This window comes from Hyperolius riggenbachi, chromosome 1 (assembly GCF_040937935.1).
Source record: "Hyperolius riggenbachi isolate aHypRig1 chromosome 1, aHypRig1.pri, whole genome shotgun sequence".
Classification (NCBI taxonomy): domain Eukaryota; kingdom Metazoa; phylum Chordata; class Amphibia; order Anura; family Hyperoliidae; genus Hyperolius; species Hyperolius riggenbachi.
Window position 1 is genome coordinate 587647291 of NC_090646.1, and position 19256 is coordinate 587666546.

The window sequence follows — 19256 nt, forward strand, 5'->3', positions numbered from 1 at the left end:
CTACCTGCCAGCCAACGTCTCCACTGTTAATGGCTTATCTGAAATCTATCACAGATCCCCTGCTGGACTCTCTACAATTTGCCTACAGGCCAAATAGATCCGCAGATGATGCCATGAACATGTGTATGCATTATGTACTACAGCAGCTAGACACCCCAGGAACCTACACCATGATTACAGCTCTGCATTTAATACCACAATGCCATCTCTGCTACACAGCAAGCTAGCTCTCCCAGCTACACATACCTGAATCCATGTGCAAATGGATAACCGATTTCCTAACCGATAGGGGACAGCGTGTTAGACTTGGTAAACACACATAAAGCTCTCTGACCGTCAGTACTGGTGCACCCCAGGGCTGTGTGCTTTCCCCACTGCTCTACTCACTGTACACCAATGACTGCATCTCCACAGATCCATCTGTTAAGGTTCTGAAGTTTGCAGATGACAAAACGGGGATGAGTCTGCATACAGGCATGTGGTGGGACAGCTTTCCTCCTGGTGCAGCAGCAACAACTTGGAACTAAATGCTCTTAAAACCATGGAGATGATAGACTTTAGGAGACCTCTCCCCCAGCACCTCCCCTTAACCATAAATGGATCCACAATAACCCAGGTAGAGCCATTCAAGTTTCTTGGGTCCATGATCTCACACAACCTAAAATGGGATAACAATACGGCCACTATTGTCAAGAAAGCGCAACAGAGGATGTACCATCTACGGCAGCTGAAAAAGTTTGACCTACCTCAAAATTTAATGGTGCAGTTCTACACTGCAATTATTGAATCCACCATAACATCATCTATGACTGTATGGTTCAGCTCCTGCTCAGCATTAGAAAAGGGGAGACTGCAGCTTATCATCCGACCAGCGGAAAGGATCATTGGCTGTAGCTTACCTTCCCTGCAGGATCTTTACGCTAGCAGGTGCAGAAAGAGAGCAACCAAAATTGCCTCTGACCCCTCTCACCCAGCTCACTCCCATCTTCCAGCGCATGCCTTCAGGAGTAAGATTCCGGTCAATCGCTACCAAAATCTCCAGACACAGGAACAGCTTTTTTCCTCAAACGGTAGCCATACTTAATGCTGAACCACGTTAGAGCTGCTAGGACTTGATAGTAATCAGCACAGAACTGTAAATGAACAATTCTCACATTGCTTACTGCCACTATACTTGCATAAATGTCCTTGACTTGTAATATACACACTGTCTGTCCTTGTATTGTTTTTGTTTGTTAAGCAACTGCCAAGACAAATTCCTTGTAGGTGCAAACTTACTTGGCGAAATAAAAGTGATTCTGATTCTACTACTGTGCTGGCGCAGAATGCTCCTGGCCGCGGGTGCACGACGGGTGAGTGCACACTGCCGGACTACGCCTGTGCCAGCTGACGGGATTACCGGGATGCCTAGCGGAGGATCCAGGAGGGCTGGGAAGATGGCGAGGGACCGAGCAGCCTGAAGGGGGCTGGAGTAAGCCCCAGGTATGTATATATATATATTTTTTTATCATCTCAGGTACCTTTTAATGGTCTAAACACCATTCATAGGTATCGTTTACAAATGTTATCCCTATTTAGTTCCCACATCAAAAACACTTTGTGTTATTGCACAATTGTATTAAATAAGAACTTGTAGTATGGTTTGTTAAAAGGAACCTGAGGCAAGAGACACATGGAAGCTGCCATATTTATTACATTTAACCAATACATATGTGAGCCTCCATAGGTCTCTCTCCTTGGGTTCCCTTTAAAGAGAATCTGTATTGTTAAAATCGCACAAAAGTAAACATACGAGTGCATTAGGGGACATCTATTACCCTCTGTCACAATTTCGCCGCATTAAAAGTGGTTAAAAACAGTTTTAAAAAGTGTGTTTATAAACAAGCAAAATGGCCACCAAAACAGGAAGTAGGTTGATGTACAGTATGTCCACGCATAGAAAATACATCCATACATAAGCAGGCTGTATACACCCTTCCTTTTGAATCTCAAGAGATCATTGTGTGTTTCTTTCTCCCTGCAGTTCTCATGCACTGAAGTTTCAGGCTGCTTGTTTTTCTCCTGCAAACAGCTTTGCCCTTGTCTGTAATTCTTCAGTATGTGAAAGCCCAGCCAGCTCAGAGGACGATTTATCCAGCTTGTAAACGATAAGAGGGAAGAGAGAAGCTGCTCTAATCTAAATAATACACAGCCAGTGTGCAGAGGGGCCTGGAAGGGGGAGTTCATAGCAGAACCACAACATTAAGAACTTGGCAGCCTTCCAGACACAGGCCGACAAGTCTGACAGGGGAAAGATGCATTGATTTATTACAGAGATAGTGATAGCAGAAAGTGCTGCAGTAAGCCACAACACATTAGAATAGCTTTTGGAACTTGTAGGATGATAAAAAACAGGATGCAATTTTTGTTACGGAGTCTCTTTAAGATTCTTGACGTATGCTAGATATTGAATCACTGAAAAACACTTCATAAACAAAATATTATTTATTATAACTGATAAAAAGTACAAATGACATAAAAACATTGCTATATGTACATGAAAGACAGTACTGGTTTCCCCATTCCTTCACTTAAAGTGACAGGCTGGCCTAAAAAAATAAAAATCCAAAGTGACTTCTGTAAAAAGCAGCATATCTTTTACCCTTTCCGCCGCACAGAAACAGGAGACTGTCTATCAAACTGCTACTATGAGAGTACATTTAAGTACAAACTATAAATGACCCCTCAGCTTCCTGAAAGCACCCCCACCCCCTCACTATCTGCTCATACCTCCCCTGCATCTGCCAGCACCAGAGGTCAAGTGATATGAAAAGCTAGGACTTAAAGCAGATCCGAGATGAAAAACTAACTAGAACAAGTAACTTGTATTATTATAACTATTTATATTATCTAAAGCTTAGATAGTTTACACAGCAAATCTAGCTGCAAACAGCTTCAATCGAATATGATTATTTCTTCCTGTGATACGACAGCAGCCATGTTGTTTGTAAACATTACTCAGTCTGTGAAAAAACCTAATTCCCCCTCCTCCCCTCTGCCTTTGAAATCTCTGGCTAGCAATACCTCCCCCTCCTCCTGCCCAGACTGAGCTCCCATGCACCCTTGCTACTGTCTGAAAATGCCAAGGCTCTCTGAAAAGCTGTGGGTGAGGCTTGTTTAGTTTATAGGGAATTAGAGTATTAAAACAAAAAAGTATTTGGCTTGAGGAATGCCCTATAAACAATAGGAAAGGATCACAATTATGCAATGAGTAAAAGTTAATCTCGGATCCACTTTAATTGACATCCTATGCCATGCTGCAATCTGACCATTAAGTGGCGCTATTGAATAGAAAGGTGTCTGACCATCTTTATTTCAATAGAGAGAATCAGAAGCAGGGGCAGAATGGCAGCACTGGATGTAAGCAAATGAAGCTTGGGCCTATCAAAATAACTGCCCCGAACCCCCTCCCTTGACTGTGGGTGTAAGTCCTGAAGGTGGTGTGTGTGGGGGGTGATGCAGGGATAGATGTGGTTTATAAATGCAGTTATCCTTTAAAATAAATTACACTGGATCCAACTGCCTTTTACTATTCTCACCTCACCATTTTATTTTTAGATCACTGTCATTTGTGAGATTCCCATCTAATGTTGGAGGCTGCTGTTTCTGACTGCTGGAAGCAGTGTTAGTTCTGGGCGGAGCTCTCTTCAGCATCACACATGGCCTGCTTGCTGGGGCAAGCCAATGACAGCCTGTAATGGTAATTGGGAGCCTTGGCTTTAACTACTTAGATGCCTTCACAGGTTCTCCGGTTTACCAGATCTGCATAAAACATTTGGTACTTATCCGTTAGCCGGGCGCATCCGGCAGGTGGCGCTGTTGTAGCGAATTTCGATGCGCTGTTGTATCTAATTCCATTCATAGTTACTGAACGTAGTACTGTGTGAATGGAAGCGCCGCAGGTGGCGCTAATTTCATTGTTGATACGTAACGATACAGTGTGTTAATTGTCAACGAATATACATTGTATTTGAAGTGGCCAGAATTAAAATGAAGGCGGCGGCAATGTAACACATGAAGCCGCCGCCTTCGTCTGTTCTTCTTCTTCTCCCCCTTTGCCCTCTCGCTTGTATACAATGCTGCCAGCCTGCGGGGACATGCGTGTCCCCCCAGAGTCGTTCGTCGCGGCAGGGAAGCCTGCTTGTTTCCTTGCGACGAACGACTGTGGGGGGACACGCGTGTCCCCCCCCCCCCCCCCCCCCCAGCTGGCAGTGTTGTATAGAAGCGAGAGGGCAAAGGGGGAGAAGAACAGACGAAGGCGGCGGCTTCATGTGTTACATTGCCGCCGCCTTCATTTTAATTCCGGCCACTTCAAATACAATGTATATTCGTTGCCATTAACACACTGTATCGTTACGTTGCGTATCAACAATGTAATTAGCGTCACCTGCGGCCACCTGTTACCATAGTAACTATGAATGGAATTAGATACAACTGCGCATTGAAATTCGCTACAACAGCGCCACCTGCCGGATGCGCCCGGCTAACGGATAAGTACCAAACATTTAAATTAAAAAACAAACAACACACTTCAGGCAATAAATCAATGATAAATATCACAGAAAACAGTGAAAGCAGAACTCTGGGGGCAATGAGCCTAGCATGCAGACCGCCACTCGTTGCTACTTATGGATTTCAGGCTAAAATGGAGGTAAATGTATCAGGCATGTGACAGAGCATATTCCCTTCAGCCAGTGGAATGTTACTCAAAATGACTTAAAGTGGTACTATGACCAATAATACAAAATATTCATATTATTGATCTTGGCCTTGTGTATTTGATACCCAGCAGTGCTTTGTGTGCCTTGCCTCCCTCTCCCTTTCTCAGGGGACTTCATGGCCGGCTCGAGGGGCTCTTCATAGAAGAGTTGTTTTCAGGAGGAAGCAGCAGAGCATTTCCTAGAAAGAGGTAAGTATAACCATTTCCACAAACACCGCTCATAAGGAAAATAATTCTTACATCCAAATTTACATGCATGAGGATGAAATTAAACTTAGCCTATGAAAGCCTCTAGCTGCTTGTCAGTTAACCAGCTGACAACTATTTGATTAGCAACTGCTTACTTTGATCGGCTAAATGCATTTCCCTAACTAGGTCAGTGAAACTTGCACAATGGATTTTTTTTCTCCACAGCTGCTGTTATCCTGATAACACAAGAGTCTAATTGGCCCATTTTTATTGTTGAGTTAGTTTGAATTGTCATCACGTTTTAAAGGAAGCATTAGCTTAAAAAAAAAAAAAAAAAAAAAAAAAAAAAAACATGCCCCCCTGCTCGATTTACCTGGGGCTTCCTCCAGCCCACTGCATATGACACGTCCCACACCGCAGCTCCGCTCTCAGACGTTCGGCCCGGGGTCCCTGCTGGTGAAAAGGGTGACTTCCTCTAGTGCTATCACTGAAGAAAAAGAAAGGAAATCCGGGCACCTTCCATCCAATTGTCGTTTATTGCAGACCAAAGCAGACATCCATGGGTTACCACAACCAAAAAACCTCGTGTGAGTGGTCTACAGGGTGATGATCGGTGGAGGTGCGGGAGCCAGGGCACTAAGTGGATCCGGCGACGGCCGTTTCGCGTCTAAACAGACGCTTGGTCACGCTGCGTACCACTGTCAGTGACAGTGGTACGCAGCGTGACCAAGCGTCTGTTTAGACGCGAAACGGCCGTCGCCGGATCCACTTAGTGCCCTGGCTCCCGCACCTCCACCGATCATCACCCTGTAGACCACTCACACGAGGTTTTTTGGTTGTGGTAACCCATGGATGTCTGCTTTGGTCTGCAATAAACGACAATTGGATGGAAGGTGCCCGGATTTCCTTTCTTTTTCTTCAGTGATATCTCTGCATAGTGGTCTGTCTTCTCCGTAGAGCACACATCCAGGCAGCAAGACACAGGTAACCTAGATGATGTGGTGAGGTTTTTCTGCTTTCTGCTACGCATACACGGAAGCTCATTTTGCAGGGAGTGCCACTCCAAAATTCCCCGCTTTTTCTTCCTTTTACGCATGACTTCCTCTAGTGCGCCTGCGAGAGCGCCACTGTCAATCAAGTCCACGTTGTACTATGCAGGTGTAGTAGTTTTGTGCCTGCACAGTACACCGTGGGCTTGATTGACAGCGGCGCACACGCAGTAGAGACTACCTCAAAGTCGCCCTCTGCACCGACAGGGACCCCGGGCCGAACTGCTGAGAGTGGAGCTGCGGCGTGGGACATGTTATCTGCAATGGGCTCAATGTTGCCAACTCATCCCTTTAATTACTGACACATATGAATTATACAGGTTTCATGGCTAGGTAGATGCAGTTAAGGCACTGATTATGTGTAAGTAGCCCCAGAACCTGTATAACTTAGATGTGCGAGTAATTAAAGGGGTGAGTTGGCAACACTGAATGGGCTGGAGGAAGCCACGGTAAGTAGAGCTAATATAAACTAACCTAGATGAATGGGAGAAAGGGATTTTTATTTACCTGGAGCCTCCTCCAGCAACCTGCAGTCTGTCTGCTCCCAATGCAGTTGGGTTGTGGACCATTGCGCATGCGCTGTTCCAGGCTGTGCATCTCCTTCATTGCGGTTCGGTGGCCTGGAATATTAGGCACAAGCGCAGTTATAGTCTTCAACTGCGCATGTGCAGAACACTCCTGGTAACAGGAGTGTAATTGCGTTGTGCCTGCGGACAGGACACAGTACTCTGCGACTGAGTTACGGACCTTTTACAGGGCAGACAGTGGCACAACTGAGGGAAACGGGAGGACAGCAAGGAAGCTGACAGTCTACAGTGGGCTGCAGGAGGCCTCTCGTAAGTATAAATCCTTTCAGTGCCTGTTTCCACTACACGCAGATTCTGCATGCAGAAAACTGACTCCAATGAATGCCTATGGGAAATCTGCATCAGAAAAATCGCGTTCAGTGGAAACAGGCCCATAGGCATTAATTGGAGTCAGTTTTCTGCATGCAGAATCTGCGTGTAGTGGAAACAGGCCCTCACCCATTCATCTCAGGTACACTTTAAGACTGCAGCGGGTATACTTTTCTAATAAAGGTACAAAAACATCAAACTAAACTTGCTGGCAACCATAGCAACAGTATAACTGTTTGTACTTAGAACTTACAGCTCTCTGCTTGTGCCATTGGCTCAGCCTCCAGGACTACACTAGCCCTTTTATTACTGTGGGAATGATGGGGATGCCCTCCCTATACCATACTTCAACAGATCACTTTCTGCCATGGAGTTATTCCAACACACTGCATGGTCAGATCCTGAGCATAGCAGGCATGGCAGCATAACACAGCTTGTTTACCCCTTTAGCAGCCAATTTCTCTGGAGGCTTGCAAGTGCTCCAGGCAGATTTATTTTAGCACATTTTTTATTTCTTCTTTGTTAGATTTCAAAACTTCTTATTAGTATTGCTGTAATGTGTATTTATGGCCACTTGTCACTAGGGGGCAGTGTGAGACAATAAAAGAGGACTTCTGCTTTTAGTTTCTATGTTTTATGCTTAGAGAGAGATATCAAAGCATGCCAAATATTTACAGCACAACTAGTGGCTGAAGACAAAAAGCACGGCATTAGCTTAACCTCTCCCAGACCGACGCAGTACGAATCTACATCCAGCAGGTGGTGCTGCGGTCCTGACTGGACGTAAACTCTGTGTCACAGTAAATTGCGCGTCCCCGCCGATCTCGCCGCTCTGCACTCGCTGCAATTCGCTCACTCTGCCATGTATAAGACAGCAGAGCTCTGTGAGCCGGTCACGAGCCGCTTTCATTGGCTCCTGGCCCTGTCATCACTGTAAGCCAATCCCATTGACTTACATTGATTGACAGGATCAGGACCCAATGAAAGCATGTCCTTACTGGCGCACAGCGCTCTGCCGTCAGAGAGGAGCCTGTGGCCGGGACAGAACGGCGTGACCGGCGGGAGCGACGGATTATTGTGGCGATTAGTCGGTATGCGCCGTTGTACAGTACCAGCAGCCTCTGGTCTTTAAGGGGGCAGAGACAGCTGGTACTATAATGGTTAAAGTGAGATAACTCATTTGTGGCTGTCAACAGGTTGAATACTTGCAATGTAGACATCCTATTTTCCTTACTGTGCTACACAAGGAAGTATTTTCCAGCAATAATTTTGATTTTAGCTTGATATCAGTAATAGGTCACGTATGGGGGTCAGCATGCACACCCAGAATTATGTTTAAAGGCACTTTACGATTTCACAAAGTCCACATAATAACATATAAAACCGATGAACAGGAAGGTAAATCCTTCATTCAAGCTTTGGAATCATTTCAGGCTCATCAAACCTCATCGTCGTACTTCCTTCTGAATTATGAAGAAGGCAGATCAGTCGACAACCTTTATGGAATGGCTGCAGTGGGCCTGGGATGCCCGTGTGCTCTGCCCGGCTCCCCTGCCACTCGTAGAGCTGCTGCTTTGTAATGCTGAACGAGGGTACTTTGCTGCCGTGGCCTGAGCTATAGTTTGCTATAAAGATGGATAAAGAGATTCATTAAAACATACAACTAAGACTGTAGCAATGAAAGACAAGTATCAGTTGAAGAATAAGATGTCTGCTACAGAAGGTCACTTGTTTTATTACATTTTTTACATTACTCTCCTATACAATGCAGTCTGCAAAAGTCTTAAAGGATACACAAAGTGACCTGAGGCAAACATGTATTAAAAGTCCCAATCCTACATAGAACTAGTCTTATTTCTCAGCATCAACATGGGTTTACTAAAGACAGGTCCTGTTTGACTAACATGCTCAGCTTTTATGAGGTAGTGAATGCTAATATGGATATTGGGAATGCTGTAGATGTGATATACTTGGACTTTGCAAAGGCCTTCGACACTGTTCCCCACAAAAGTCTGGTGCAAAAGTTGAGGATGCAAGGACTGGGGAAGAGTTTGTGTGCATGGATAGGGAACTGGCTAATGGACAGAAAACAGAGTTGTGGTCAATGGATCATACTCAAAATGGGAGACTGTGAGCAGTGGGGTCCCACAGGGGTCTGTACTGGGTCCAGTGCTCTTCAATTTATTTATTAATGACCTAGTAGATGCAGTAGTGAGCAATGTTGCTATTTTTGCAGATGATACAAAATTGTGCAGAATCATCAACTCTCAGGAAGATAGTGTCATATTGCAACAGGATCTGGATAGGATGGCTATATGGGTACATACATGGCAGATGAAATTCAATGTTGACAAATGTAAAGTCATGCATTTTGGTCGTACCAATGGTCTAGCACCATACAAAATAAATGGGATACAGTTGGGGACATCAAACTTGGAGAAGGACTTAGGAGTACTCATCGACAACAAGTTAAAGAATCGTACTCAATGCCAAGCCGCTGCAGCTAAAGCAAACAAAATTTTGGGATGCATTAAAAGGGAAATAAAAACTCGAGATGCTAGCATAATATTACCCCTGTTTAACTCTCTAGTAAGGCCACATCTGGAATATGGAATTCAGTTCTGGGCACCACATTACAAAAAAGATATTGCAGTTTTAGAGCAGGTGCAGAGACGCACTACAAAATTGATACGTGGGATGGAAGGTTTCGCTTACCAAGAAAGGTTAGATAAACTGGGTTTATTTAGTCTAGAGAAAAGACGCCTTAGAGGAGATCTAATTAACATGTATAAATACATCAGAGGGCAATATAATAGCTTGGCGGATGAGCTTTTTGTCCCTAGGCCTTCTCAAAGGACTAGAGGACATGATCTGCGCATGGAGGAAAAACGTTTTAGCCATTTATTTAGGAAAGGGTTCTTTACAGTAATAGTGATTAAGATGTGGAATGCATTGCCACAGGAAGTCGTTATGGCAAACTCTATACCTGCATTTAAAGGGGGCTTAGATGCTTTCCTTGCGTTGAAAGACATCCATGGCTACAATTACTAGGTTATGCCTAATGATGTTGATCCAGGGATTTTATCTGATTGCCATCTGGAGTCGGGAAGGAATTTTTCACTTTCGGGGCTAATTGGACCATGCCTTGTAAGGTTTTTTTTGCCTTCCTCTGGATCAACAGGGATATGTGAGGGAGCAGGCTGGAGTTGTACTTTGTACTGGTTGAACTCGATGGACGTATGTCTTTTTTCAACCAAAATAACTATTTAACTATGTATTCCCTAGTTATCACTGTAAGGCAGGAATTCACAACCTGTGTCATGTGGTGCGGCAGCTCTGGGTGTGTGCTGCTGTATGTGTCACTGCACTGCCTCCCAATCCACTCTACATAGTCCCATTGTAGCTACAATTGGACTACAAAAATGGCCACCAGAGTTTACATTCGGACATATTATTCAGTGTAAACTGAGTATACACTGAAAATATTTAGAAGCCGCCATTGTACCAGCAGTAGCAGCAGCCACTCACTAGCAGCTGCCACTCACAAGCAGTAGCCACTATGCCAGCAGTAATGGCCACTCACAAGCAGCCACCACTGTGCCAGCAGCAGTAACCACCACTTACTAGCAGCTGCCACTGTGCCAGCAGCAGTAACAGCCACCCACTAGCAGCAGCTACTGTGCCAGTAACAGTGAGTCACAGAGATCTGAACGCTTGGTGTGATGTTGTGAGGCACAGCTGTAATGGCTGCTTTCCACTGAGAAACGCAATTGCGGTTCTCCCATTTTCCACTATGGCAATTCCTGCGTGTTTTTTTGTCTAATTTATGGTGCAACTGTGGTGCGTCTGCAATTTCCAACGGGAGAGGGAAAAATGGCAGGGAAAATATTTTGAATTGCCGAATCGTGAAAAAAAAATGATATACTTTGTATAGATTAACTTGGAAAAAATGCACCCGACAAGCACACTTCATATGGACTGTCTTCAATGCCTATCTATTCAATATGCAACCATTACAAATCAGATTACCTGAGTTACTGGATGATGTTTCTCAATGACAATGGAGCTCATGGGTGGACAGACGCCCATAGATGTGATGTTGGCACCAGGCTTGATGATCTTCTGAGCTAGATCTGAGCGAGCGCTCACCCGAGCTGTGATAGTCTTACCAGCCTTCTGCTGTCCTGAGGTAACAACTCTTGTCATTGGCTGGAAAACAACAGGATAACTTAGAATATTTGCATATTCCATCAACACAGCTGAACTGCAATACATTAAAATAACTGGTATTTGTAATAAAAAAAATGGGGAAAGTAAAGTATAGTACCAATTATTCATTTAAACTATCCAGAGAAGTAAACCACCCACTTCTGCTTCAGACTCTGTACAAGTTATGTATTTGTAACACTGCCCTGGCTTTCTCATTCCAGAGCTCAAAAACATGCCTCTTCCTATCTTTAGAGAAAACCAATCTCCTATTTGCGCTTGTAGCACCCCCTTCTGTGTGCATTTCCACTAAGGCCGGTTGCACACCTAATGTAAGCAGTGCAAGCACCACATTGCAGAAATCAGCCTACATATGACCCTGTGCCACAGGACGGCGACAGGGTCATATGGATGGGCAGGAAGTAAGTCACAGATTCCTGTCAGTCCGTGCATGCACCTCGCACTCCCATTCTGGACACTCACCCATTGACTTGCATTTCTGCATAATCCATGTGGTTGGCACCGAAAATGCGGTAAAGCACTGCAGACTTTGCATCGGGACTGCGTTGTTTTGGATACTTCCAGCACATTGTGTTGCATCGTGGGAACTGTGCAAGTTTCCATAGACTTGCATGGCCCTTGCGGCGGGAATGCGTAACGCGTCGCAACGCAGTGTGTACGTGTGCAAGGGACGTGACCGTGTTTTGATTCAAAAATTGGGTCACATTTAATTTACTTGTGATTTACCATCAGCTTTACCACCAGTTAAATTATTTTTTTCAAATGGAATAGTAAAAATACAAAAACAATGGGAAAACAAATGAACGCACAAAAATTCCACTGAAACACACAGGAAAGCACTTGCTGAAAAATCCCAAAAACATTGTTATCCCATTGCAGTGCTTTTGCACTTGTGATTTTCAGTGGAAAAGAGCCCTTAAAGCGGTAGGATCAGCCATACTATGCCAGGGAAAAAAAACACATATATAAGTAGATAAATACTTGATCTACTTACATAACACATGTATTATACTGTCCACGTTTTGATTTCAGTGAATGTTATATTGTAAATTACGAGAATTCTGTTCCTGGTGGGGGCCATGTCTTTTGCCCACAGTTAAACTCGTGATGTCATTTCTGCCCTTTACTTTTTTTCTTGTCTCCTCCAATCGCTGAGTCGCCTCAGCCTTGCTTGTAAACACAAGTGAGTAGGGGATTAGGTTTCAGATAAGAAGCTGGCAGGGAAATAAAGGGAAGAGGAGGAATAGATTATAGATAAAAAGAACCCCCGGCATGCAATTCTTTGGCACGACTACTAAAGGGCCAGTGTTCCTTAAGTATGTGATAACTCCAAATCATAACAGCAGAAAAAGTTTTGAAAGTTTTGAATGCATGCTTAGCATCTTTATCACTTAATACACTCAGACCAGTTGCTGTTGAAATGTGATTTTTATGGTGACGATACCGCTTTAACAGACTCTCACCCTTAAAGCGGAACTGTAAATTCGATAGCAACACTGTTTCACTTACCTGGGGCTTCCCAAGCCCCCAGCAGCCGTCCTGTCCCGCGCCAGTCCTGCACAATCCTTCGTTCTCCTGCCGTGGCCAAGTTTTGTTACCTTTGACTTGTAAGCCGATGGCAACTGCACCGCACTACGCGAAGCTTTCTTCTCGTTCCAGCCCGCAATGGTGTCCTGCGCTAATAGCAGGACTATTTCAGGCTGGAACGAGAAGAAGGCTTCGCGTAGCCTGGGGCGCGCAGGCGTAGTTGCCGTCGACTCAAAAGTCGACGGTAACAAAACTTAACCACGGCGGGAGAGGATTGTGCAGGACCGGCGCGGGACAGGACAGTTGACAGGACACTTGATGACTGCAGTGCTAAACCCCCCTAAAGACCAGGCCATTTTTTACAATTCAGACCACTGCAGCTATAACTGTTTATTGCTCGGTCATACAACTTACCACCCAAATGAATTTTACCACCTTTTCTTCTCACTAACACAGTTTTCTTTTGGTGCTATTTGATTGCTGCTGCGATTTTTAGTTTTATTATATTTATAAAAAAAAGACAGGAATTTTGTCCCAAAAAATGATATTTTCAACTTTCTGTGGTAACATTTTTCAAATAAAGTAACATTTCTATACACGTTTTTGTCCAAATGTATTGTGCTACATGTATTCGCTAAAAAAAATTCCAATAAGTGTATATTTATTGGTTTGGGTAAAAGTTATAGCGTTTACAAACTATGGTGCCAAAAGTGAATTTGTGCAGTTTGAAGCAGCTGTGACTTTTCTGAGCACCTGTCATGTTTCTTGAGGTGCTAGAATGCCAGGATAGTATACCCCCAAATGACCCCATTTTGGAAAGATGACACCCCAAGGTATTTGCTGAGGGGCATGGTCAGTTCATAACAGATTTTATTTTTGTCACAAGTTAGCACAAAATGACACTTTGTGACAAAAATTAAAAAAAAAGGGTTTTTATTTCTGCTAACTTGTGACAAAAAAAGTAAAATCTGCCACGGACTCACCATGCCCCTCAGTGAATACCTTGGGGTGTCTACTTTCCAAAATTGGGTCACTTGTGGGGTACTTGTACTGCCCTGGCATTTTGTGGGGGGCTAAATTGTGAGCACTGCTGTAAAGCCTAAAGGTTCTCATTGGACTTTGGGCCCCTTTGCACAGCTAGGCAGCAAAAAAAAAGTGTCACACGTGGTATCGCCGTACTCAGGAGAAGTAGTATAATGTGTTTTGGGGTGTCTTTTCACACATACCCATACTGGGTGGGAGAAATATCTCTGTAAATGACATCTTTTTTTTAATTTATTTTTTTACACTAAATTGTCTATTTACAGAGATATTTCTCCCACCAAGCATTGGTATGTGTGAAAAGACACCCCAAAACACAGTGTACTACTTCTCCTGAGTACGACAATGCCACATGTGTGACACTCTTTTGCAGCCTAGCTGTGCAAAGGGGCCCACAGTCCAATGAGTACCTTTTGGATTTTTTACAGGTCAATTTTACGCATTTCCACTTTCCACACTACTACTCGCGGTTTAGGGCCCCTAAAATGCCAGAGAAGTATAGGAACCCCACAAGTGACCCCATTTTGGAAAGAAGACACCCCCAAGGTATTCCGTGAGGATTATGGTGAGTTCATAGAAGATTTTATTTTTGTCACAAGTTAGTGGAAATTGATTTTTTTAGTTTTTTCTCACAAAGTGTCATTTTCCGCTAACTTGTGACAAAAAAAAAAAATCTTCTATGAACTCACAATACCCCTCGCAGAATACGTTTGGGTGTCATCTTTCCAAAATGGGAGCACTTGTAGGGTTCCTATACTGCCCTGGCATTGTAAGGACCCTAAACCGTGAGGAGTAGTCTGAAAAGCAAATAAATAAAAATTACCTGTCAAATCCTAAAAGGTACTCATTGGACTTTGGGCCCATTTGCACAGCTAGGCTGCAAAAAAAAAGTGTCACACATGTGGTATCGCTGTACTCAGGAGAAGTAGTATAATGTGTTTTAAGGTATATTTTTACAAATACCCATGCTGGATGGGAGAAATATCTCTGTAAAAGACAACTTTTTCATTTTTTTTTTTTTACAGGAAATTGTCCATTTACAGAGATATTTTTCCCACCCAGCATGGGTATGTGTAAAAATACACCCCAAAACACGGCGAAGCCGTTACCAGGGGAACCGCTCTCTCCTGCCTCGTCACAGCAGCAGCGCCGGGCGCGCTGCTGTGATACACAGCGAGCAGAGCGAGAGGGGCACCCGCAGTAGAGGAAGCGGCCGCCGGCTAAAGAGGTAATAGCAGCGGCGGCCGCGGAGGGAGGGAGCGAGCGAGCGGGAGGGAGGGAGCGGGCGGGGGGCGTCGCGGACCATCACCACCACAATAGAGACTCGCATACAAGCCGACCCCCCAACTTTTGACCCCCTTTTTGGGGGTCAAAAATTCGTCTTGTATGCGAGTATATACGGTAGTCTGAAGAAAAAAAAAAATTAAAAAAAAGTAAAAATTGACCTGTGAAATCCTAAAGGTACGCATTGGACTTTGGGCCCCTTTGCACAGTTAGGGTGCAAAAAAGTGTCACATGTGGTATCCCCGTATTCAGAGAGAAGTAGAATAATGTGTTTTGCGGTGTATTTTTACACATACCCATGCTGGGTGGGAGAAATATCTCTGTAAATGGACAATTTAGTGTAAAAAATGAAAAGGTTGTCAGTTACAAAGATATTTCTGTGCAAAGGGGCCCAAAGTCCAAATAAGCACCTTTAGGCTTTACAGGGGTGCTCACAATTTAGGCCCCACCAAACAATGCCATGACAGTAAAAACACCCCAGAAATGACCCTATTTTGGAAAGAAGAGACCCCAAGGTATTCCACGAGGGGCATAGTGAGTTTATTAAAAAATTGTATTTTTGTCACAAGTTAGCAGAAAATGACACTTTGTGAGAAAAAAAATTAAAAGAAATCAATTTCTGCTAACTTGTGACAAAAAATAAAATCTATGAACTCACCTCAGCGAATACCTTGGGGTGTCTTCTTTCGAAAATGGGGTCACTTGTGGGGTCTGTCCTGGCATTTTAGCGTCTCCGCAATCATTACATGTATGGCCAGTATTAGGAGTTTCTGCTATACTCCTTATATTGGGCATACGGGTGATGCACTTTTTTTTTTCCATAAAAGGAAAAATGAACGGCAAAGATTCTCACATTCACATTATTTATTTATTTATTTGTTGTATTTATAAAGCGCCAACATATTACGCAGCGCTGGACATTAATTTAGGTTACAGACAATATTTAGGGGTGACATACAGCAATATGACAATACAGGAATACAAGAAAACCAGATCACACAGCACAGTATGAGTACAAGGTAATGCTTAGTCAGTCACTGGATGGGAGCATGGAGATTAGGCAAGTTAGGTTCACTCAAATGAATAGCATGGGTGCACAGTAATAGAGGTGCATGATCAGGTAGGACACAAAAGGAGTGAGGACCCTGCCCAAAGGCTTACAATCTAGAGGGAGAGGTAGGGACACGAGAGGTAGGGGACCAGAGTTCGGCTGTGGGTTTAGAGCAATTGTGAGGGGTGGTAGGCAAGAGTGAAAAGGTGAGTTTTGAGGGCCTTCTTGAAGGTGTTGAAGGAGGGGGCTGCCCTAATGGGTGGAGGTAGGGAGTTCCATAGTGTCAGAGCGGCTCTTGAGAAGTCTTGGAGGCGTGCATGGGACTGGGTGATGCGGGGGACGGTCAGGCGAAGTTCATTGGAGGAGCGGAGTGAGCGGCTTGGTGTGTATCTCTGAGTAAGATCAGAAATGTAGGTTGGACAGGTTTTGTGGATGGATTTGTAGGTCAGACACAATATCTTGAATCTGATTCTGGTTCGCATTGATCAATGTGGATGAAAAAATATCTGCCGAAATATGTGAAAAAAAAAAAAAAAAAAAAAGAGGGGCATGGCATTTGCCAGGGCATAGGAGCACCGCCCACAGAACGTTCCAACCCACTCTGCTCCTATGCCCTGGCAAACCCGATTAATCCATGCACATCGATCGATCGTTGCCAATTTTGATACAAAGTGCTTGCCAAAGCATAGGAACCCCAACACCGCCCCTCAGCTCATATGCCTTGGCAAACATATCTTACTGCGGAGGAGAAATCTCGTCCTGCAGCGCTGCATGCACCGACTTGTGTGTAACCTGACAGACGCGCAATGCTTCTGTCAGGATGCACCATCAGTGCTGCAGTCGATCAGTCGTTCGCTCGGTCCACCTGTAAGGGTAAAAGATGGATGGATGACGGAGGGAGGGGGAGAGGGAGGGAGAGAGAGAGAGAGAGCAAAAAAACAAAACAAAACACAAGCAAGCAGCAATGCAAGAAATTCATTAACTTTTATAAACTCAATTGAACCTTTTTAACCAAACATCAACATTTGGAACTTTTAACTTTTTTGCTTACCTGTTTTTTTTTTTTTTTTTTTTTTTACTTGCCTTCCAAGGACAAACTTCTCCTTCCCCATGGGACAGTGTGCAAAGCGCAAATTGCACAGAGACGTGGCAAAGTATACTATGCACTTTGTCCCAAGTGAAAGGAGAGGTTTCTGGCAGCCCTGTGTATTTGGGTCTCTGATGCCTGGTTTCACACTGCATATTGGTGTATCCGGTGGGTGGCACCCGCCGCACCGCATCGCCAAAACCAGACCTTCAGGGAATACCGTGTTAGTACATCAGGTATTCCCTGTCTGGCAATCGGCCAAGTAAACTTTGCGTCGCAATCCGGCCAACGCATATTGCCACAGGAGCCGCGCAGTAGCGTAGGTATGCACTAGCGTTAAGTCACACACTTCCGGTGTAGTGGGGACTGCAAAGTTGGACTTTCGCTAGGCAATTTGCCGCAACGCATCACGCCAGTGTGAATGAGCCTTGAGAGACCTTTGTGTGCCTACTCTGTGTCTCGCGTTCTCTACTCTCATAGCGTACCTGCTCATGGTATTTCTCAAAACACTCCCCTAAGCATAGGGCAGGCTGGTTGGGACAGTAGGGACAATAAAAAGTGGTGTCACACCTCATTCCAGCCCTGCTGCAAACACAACGTTTTCTTGGGGAACGGTGAGATGGGGTACCTGGAAAGACATACGGGTAGTGTCTTTCATGTAGCCGGCTAACTACATTTTGGGGATGGGCCACGGCTCCTCCTGGATACAGGAGTTCAGAAACGATCTCTTCCTGAAAGTGAAGGAAGGTTCCTTTAGTTCTCCCAGCCTTACTGTAGAGAACAAAACTGTTGTAAATTGCCAACTGAATCAAATAAACAGACACTTTCTTATACCAGCTTCTGATTCTGCGGGAAACCAAATGGGGAGCCAACATCTGGTCGTTAAAGTCCACCCCTCCCATGTTAAGGTTATATTAGTGGACGGCGAGGGGTTTTTCAACAACCTCAGTTGCTCGTTGAATTTGGACTGTCGTGTCTGCGTGAATGGTGGACAGAAGGTAAACGTCCCTCTTGTCCTTCCATTTCACGGCGAGCAGGTTTTCGTTAGACAAGGCAACCCTCTCCCTCCTTGCAAGTCGTATACTAGTGAGCCATTGGGGGAAGCCCCGGCGACTAGGCCGCACGGGGCCACAGCACGAATTCCGAGTAGCTGTAAATGCTGATAGAGGGCCACGCTTGTGTTGTTATTGTTCATGTAAAGATGGTACCCCTTCTGGAGCAAGGGTGACACCAAGTCCCAAACATTCTTGTCACTGCTCCCCAGGTAGTCAGGGCATCCGACCGGCTCCAATTTTGTGTCTTTTCTCTCATAGACCCTAAAACGATATGTATAGCCTGTGGCCCTGTCACAGAGCTTATACAGCTTGACTCCATACCAGGCGCGCTTGCTTGGGATGTACTGCTTAATGCCAAGGCGCCCGGTAAAATGTACGAGGGACTAGTCTATGCAGATGTTCTGTTCAGGGGTGTAAGCATCTGCAAATTTGGATGACAAGTGGTCTATGAGGGGCTGAATTTTGTGGAGCCGTTCATAGTCAGGGTGGTCTTTTTTATGACAGGTTGTATTGTCATTGAAGTGCAGGAAGCACAGGGTGCCCTCAAAACGTGCCCCGGACATGGCAGCAGAGTACATGGGCATGTGATGTATTGGGTGCGTAGACCAATAGGACCGCAATACATTTTTTTATAGTTAGACCCATGTTGAGGAGAAGGCCCAAAAAGATTTAAAATTTGCAAACTGTGACCTGTTTCCACCAAAAAGGCTGGGCAACGGAGCTGTTCGGATTTGCGGTAATAAATTGTGTGGCGTTACGGTTGGTCTCTGCCACGACTAAGTCATAGAGATCCTCTGTGAAGATCAGATGAAAAGTGTCTAGGGCCAATCCTAGATGATCTGTCTACACGTGTACTCCAGACTGGGCGGTTAAAGGGGGCACTATGGGTGCAGCGGAACCAGGAGGTTGGCAATCAGGATTTGCCAGCACCTCTGGGAGGCTAGGGGTACTACGGGTCCGTCTTTCTAGTGGCTGCGACCGGGGTCTTACTGCACGTGCCACCGAAGTTTCAACTGCCATGCTGGTGCTCCCCACTTCACCAGGGTCTACGGCAGTACTGGTTCCAAGTCCAGGATGTGCTGCGCTGCTGG

General features: G+C 44.8%; 1 protein-coding gene across 3 annotated transcripts in view; it reads right to left on the reverse strand.

The window, feature by feature from the left end:
• Nucleotides 1–2469: 2469 nt before the first annotated feature.
• Nucleotides 2470–19256, reverse strand: part of POC5 (POC5 centriolar protein) — an 88682-nt gene continuing 71895 nt past the window's right edge. The window contains exons 12-14 of one of the 3 annotated variants that reach the window (XM_068248796.1): nt 10923–11102; nt 8351–8518; nt 2470–3801 (exon numbers count right to left, since the gene is read on the reverse strand). In XM_068248796.1, the coding sequence (XP_068104897.1) occupies nt 8378–8518; nt 10923–11102 (321 nt within the window). In that variant the 3' untranslated portion in view covers nt 2470–3801; nt 8351–8377. Of the gene's footprint in view, nt 3802–8280; nt 8519–10922; nt 11103–19256 lie in introns of those variants that run through there. The other 2 variants (XM_068248788.1, XM_068248781.1) reach the window with 2 other exon arrangements.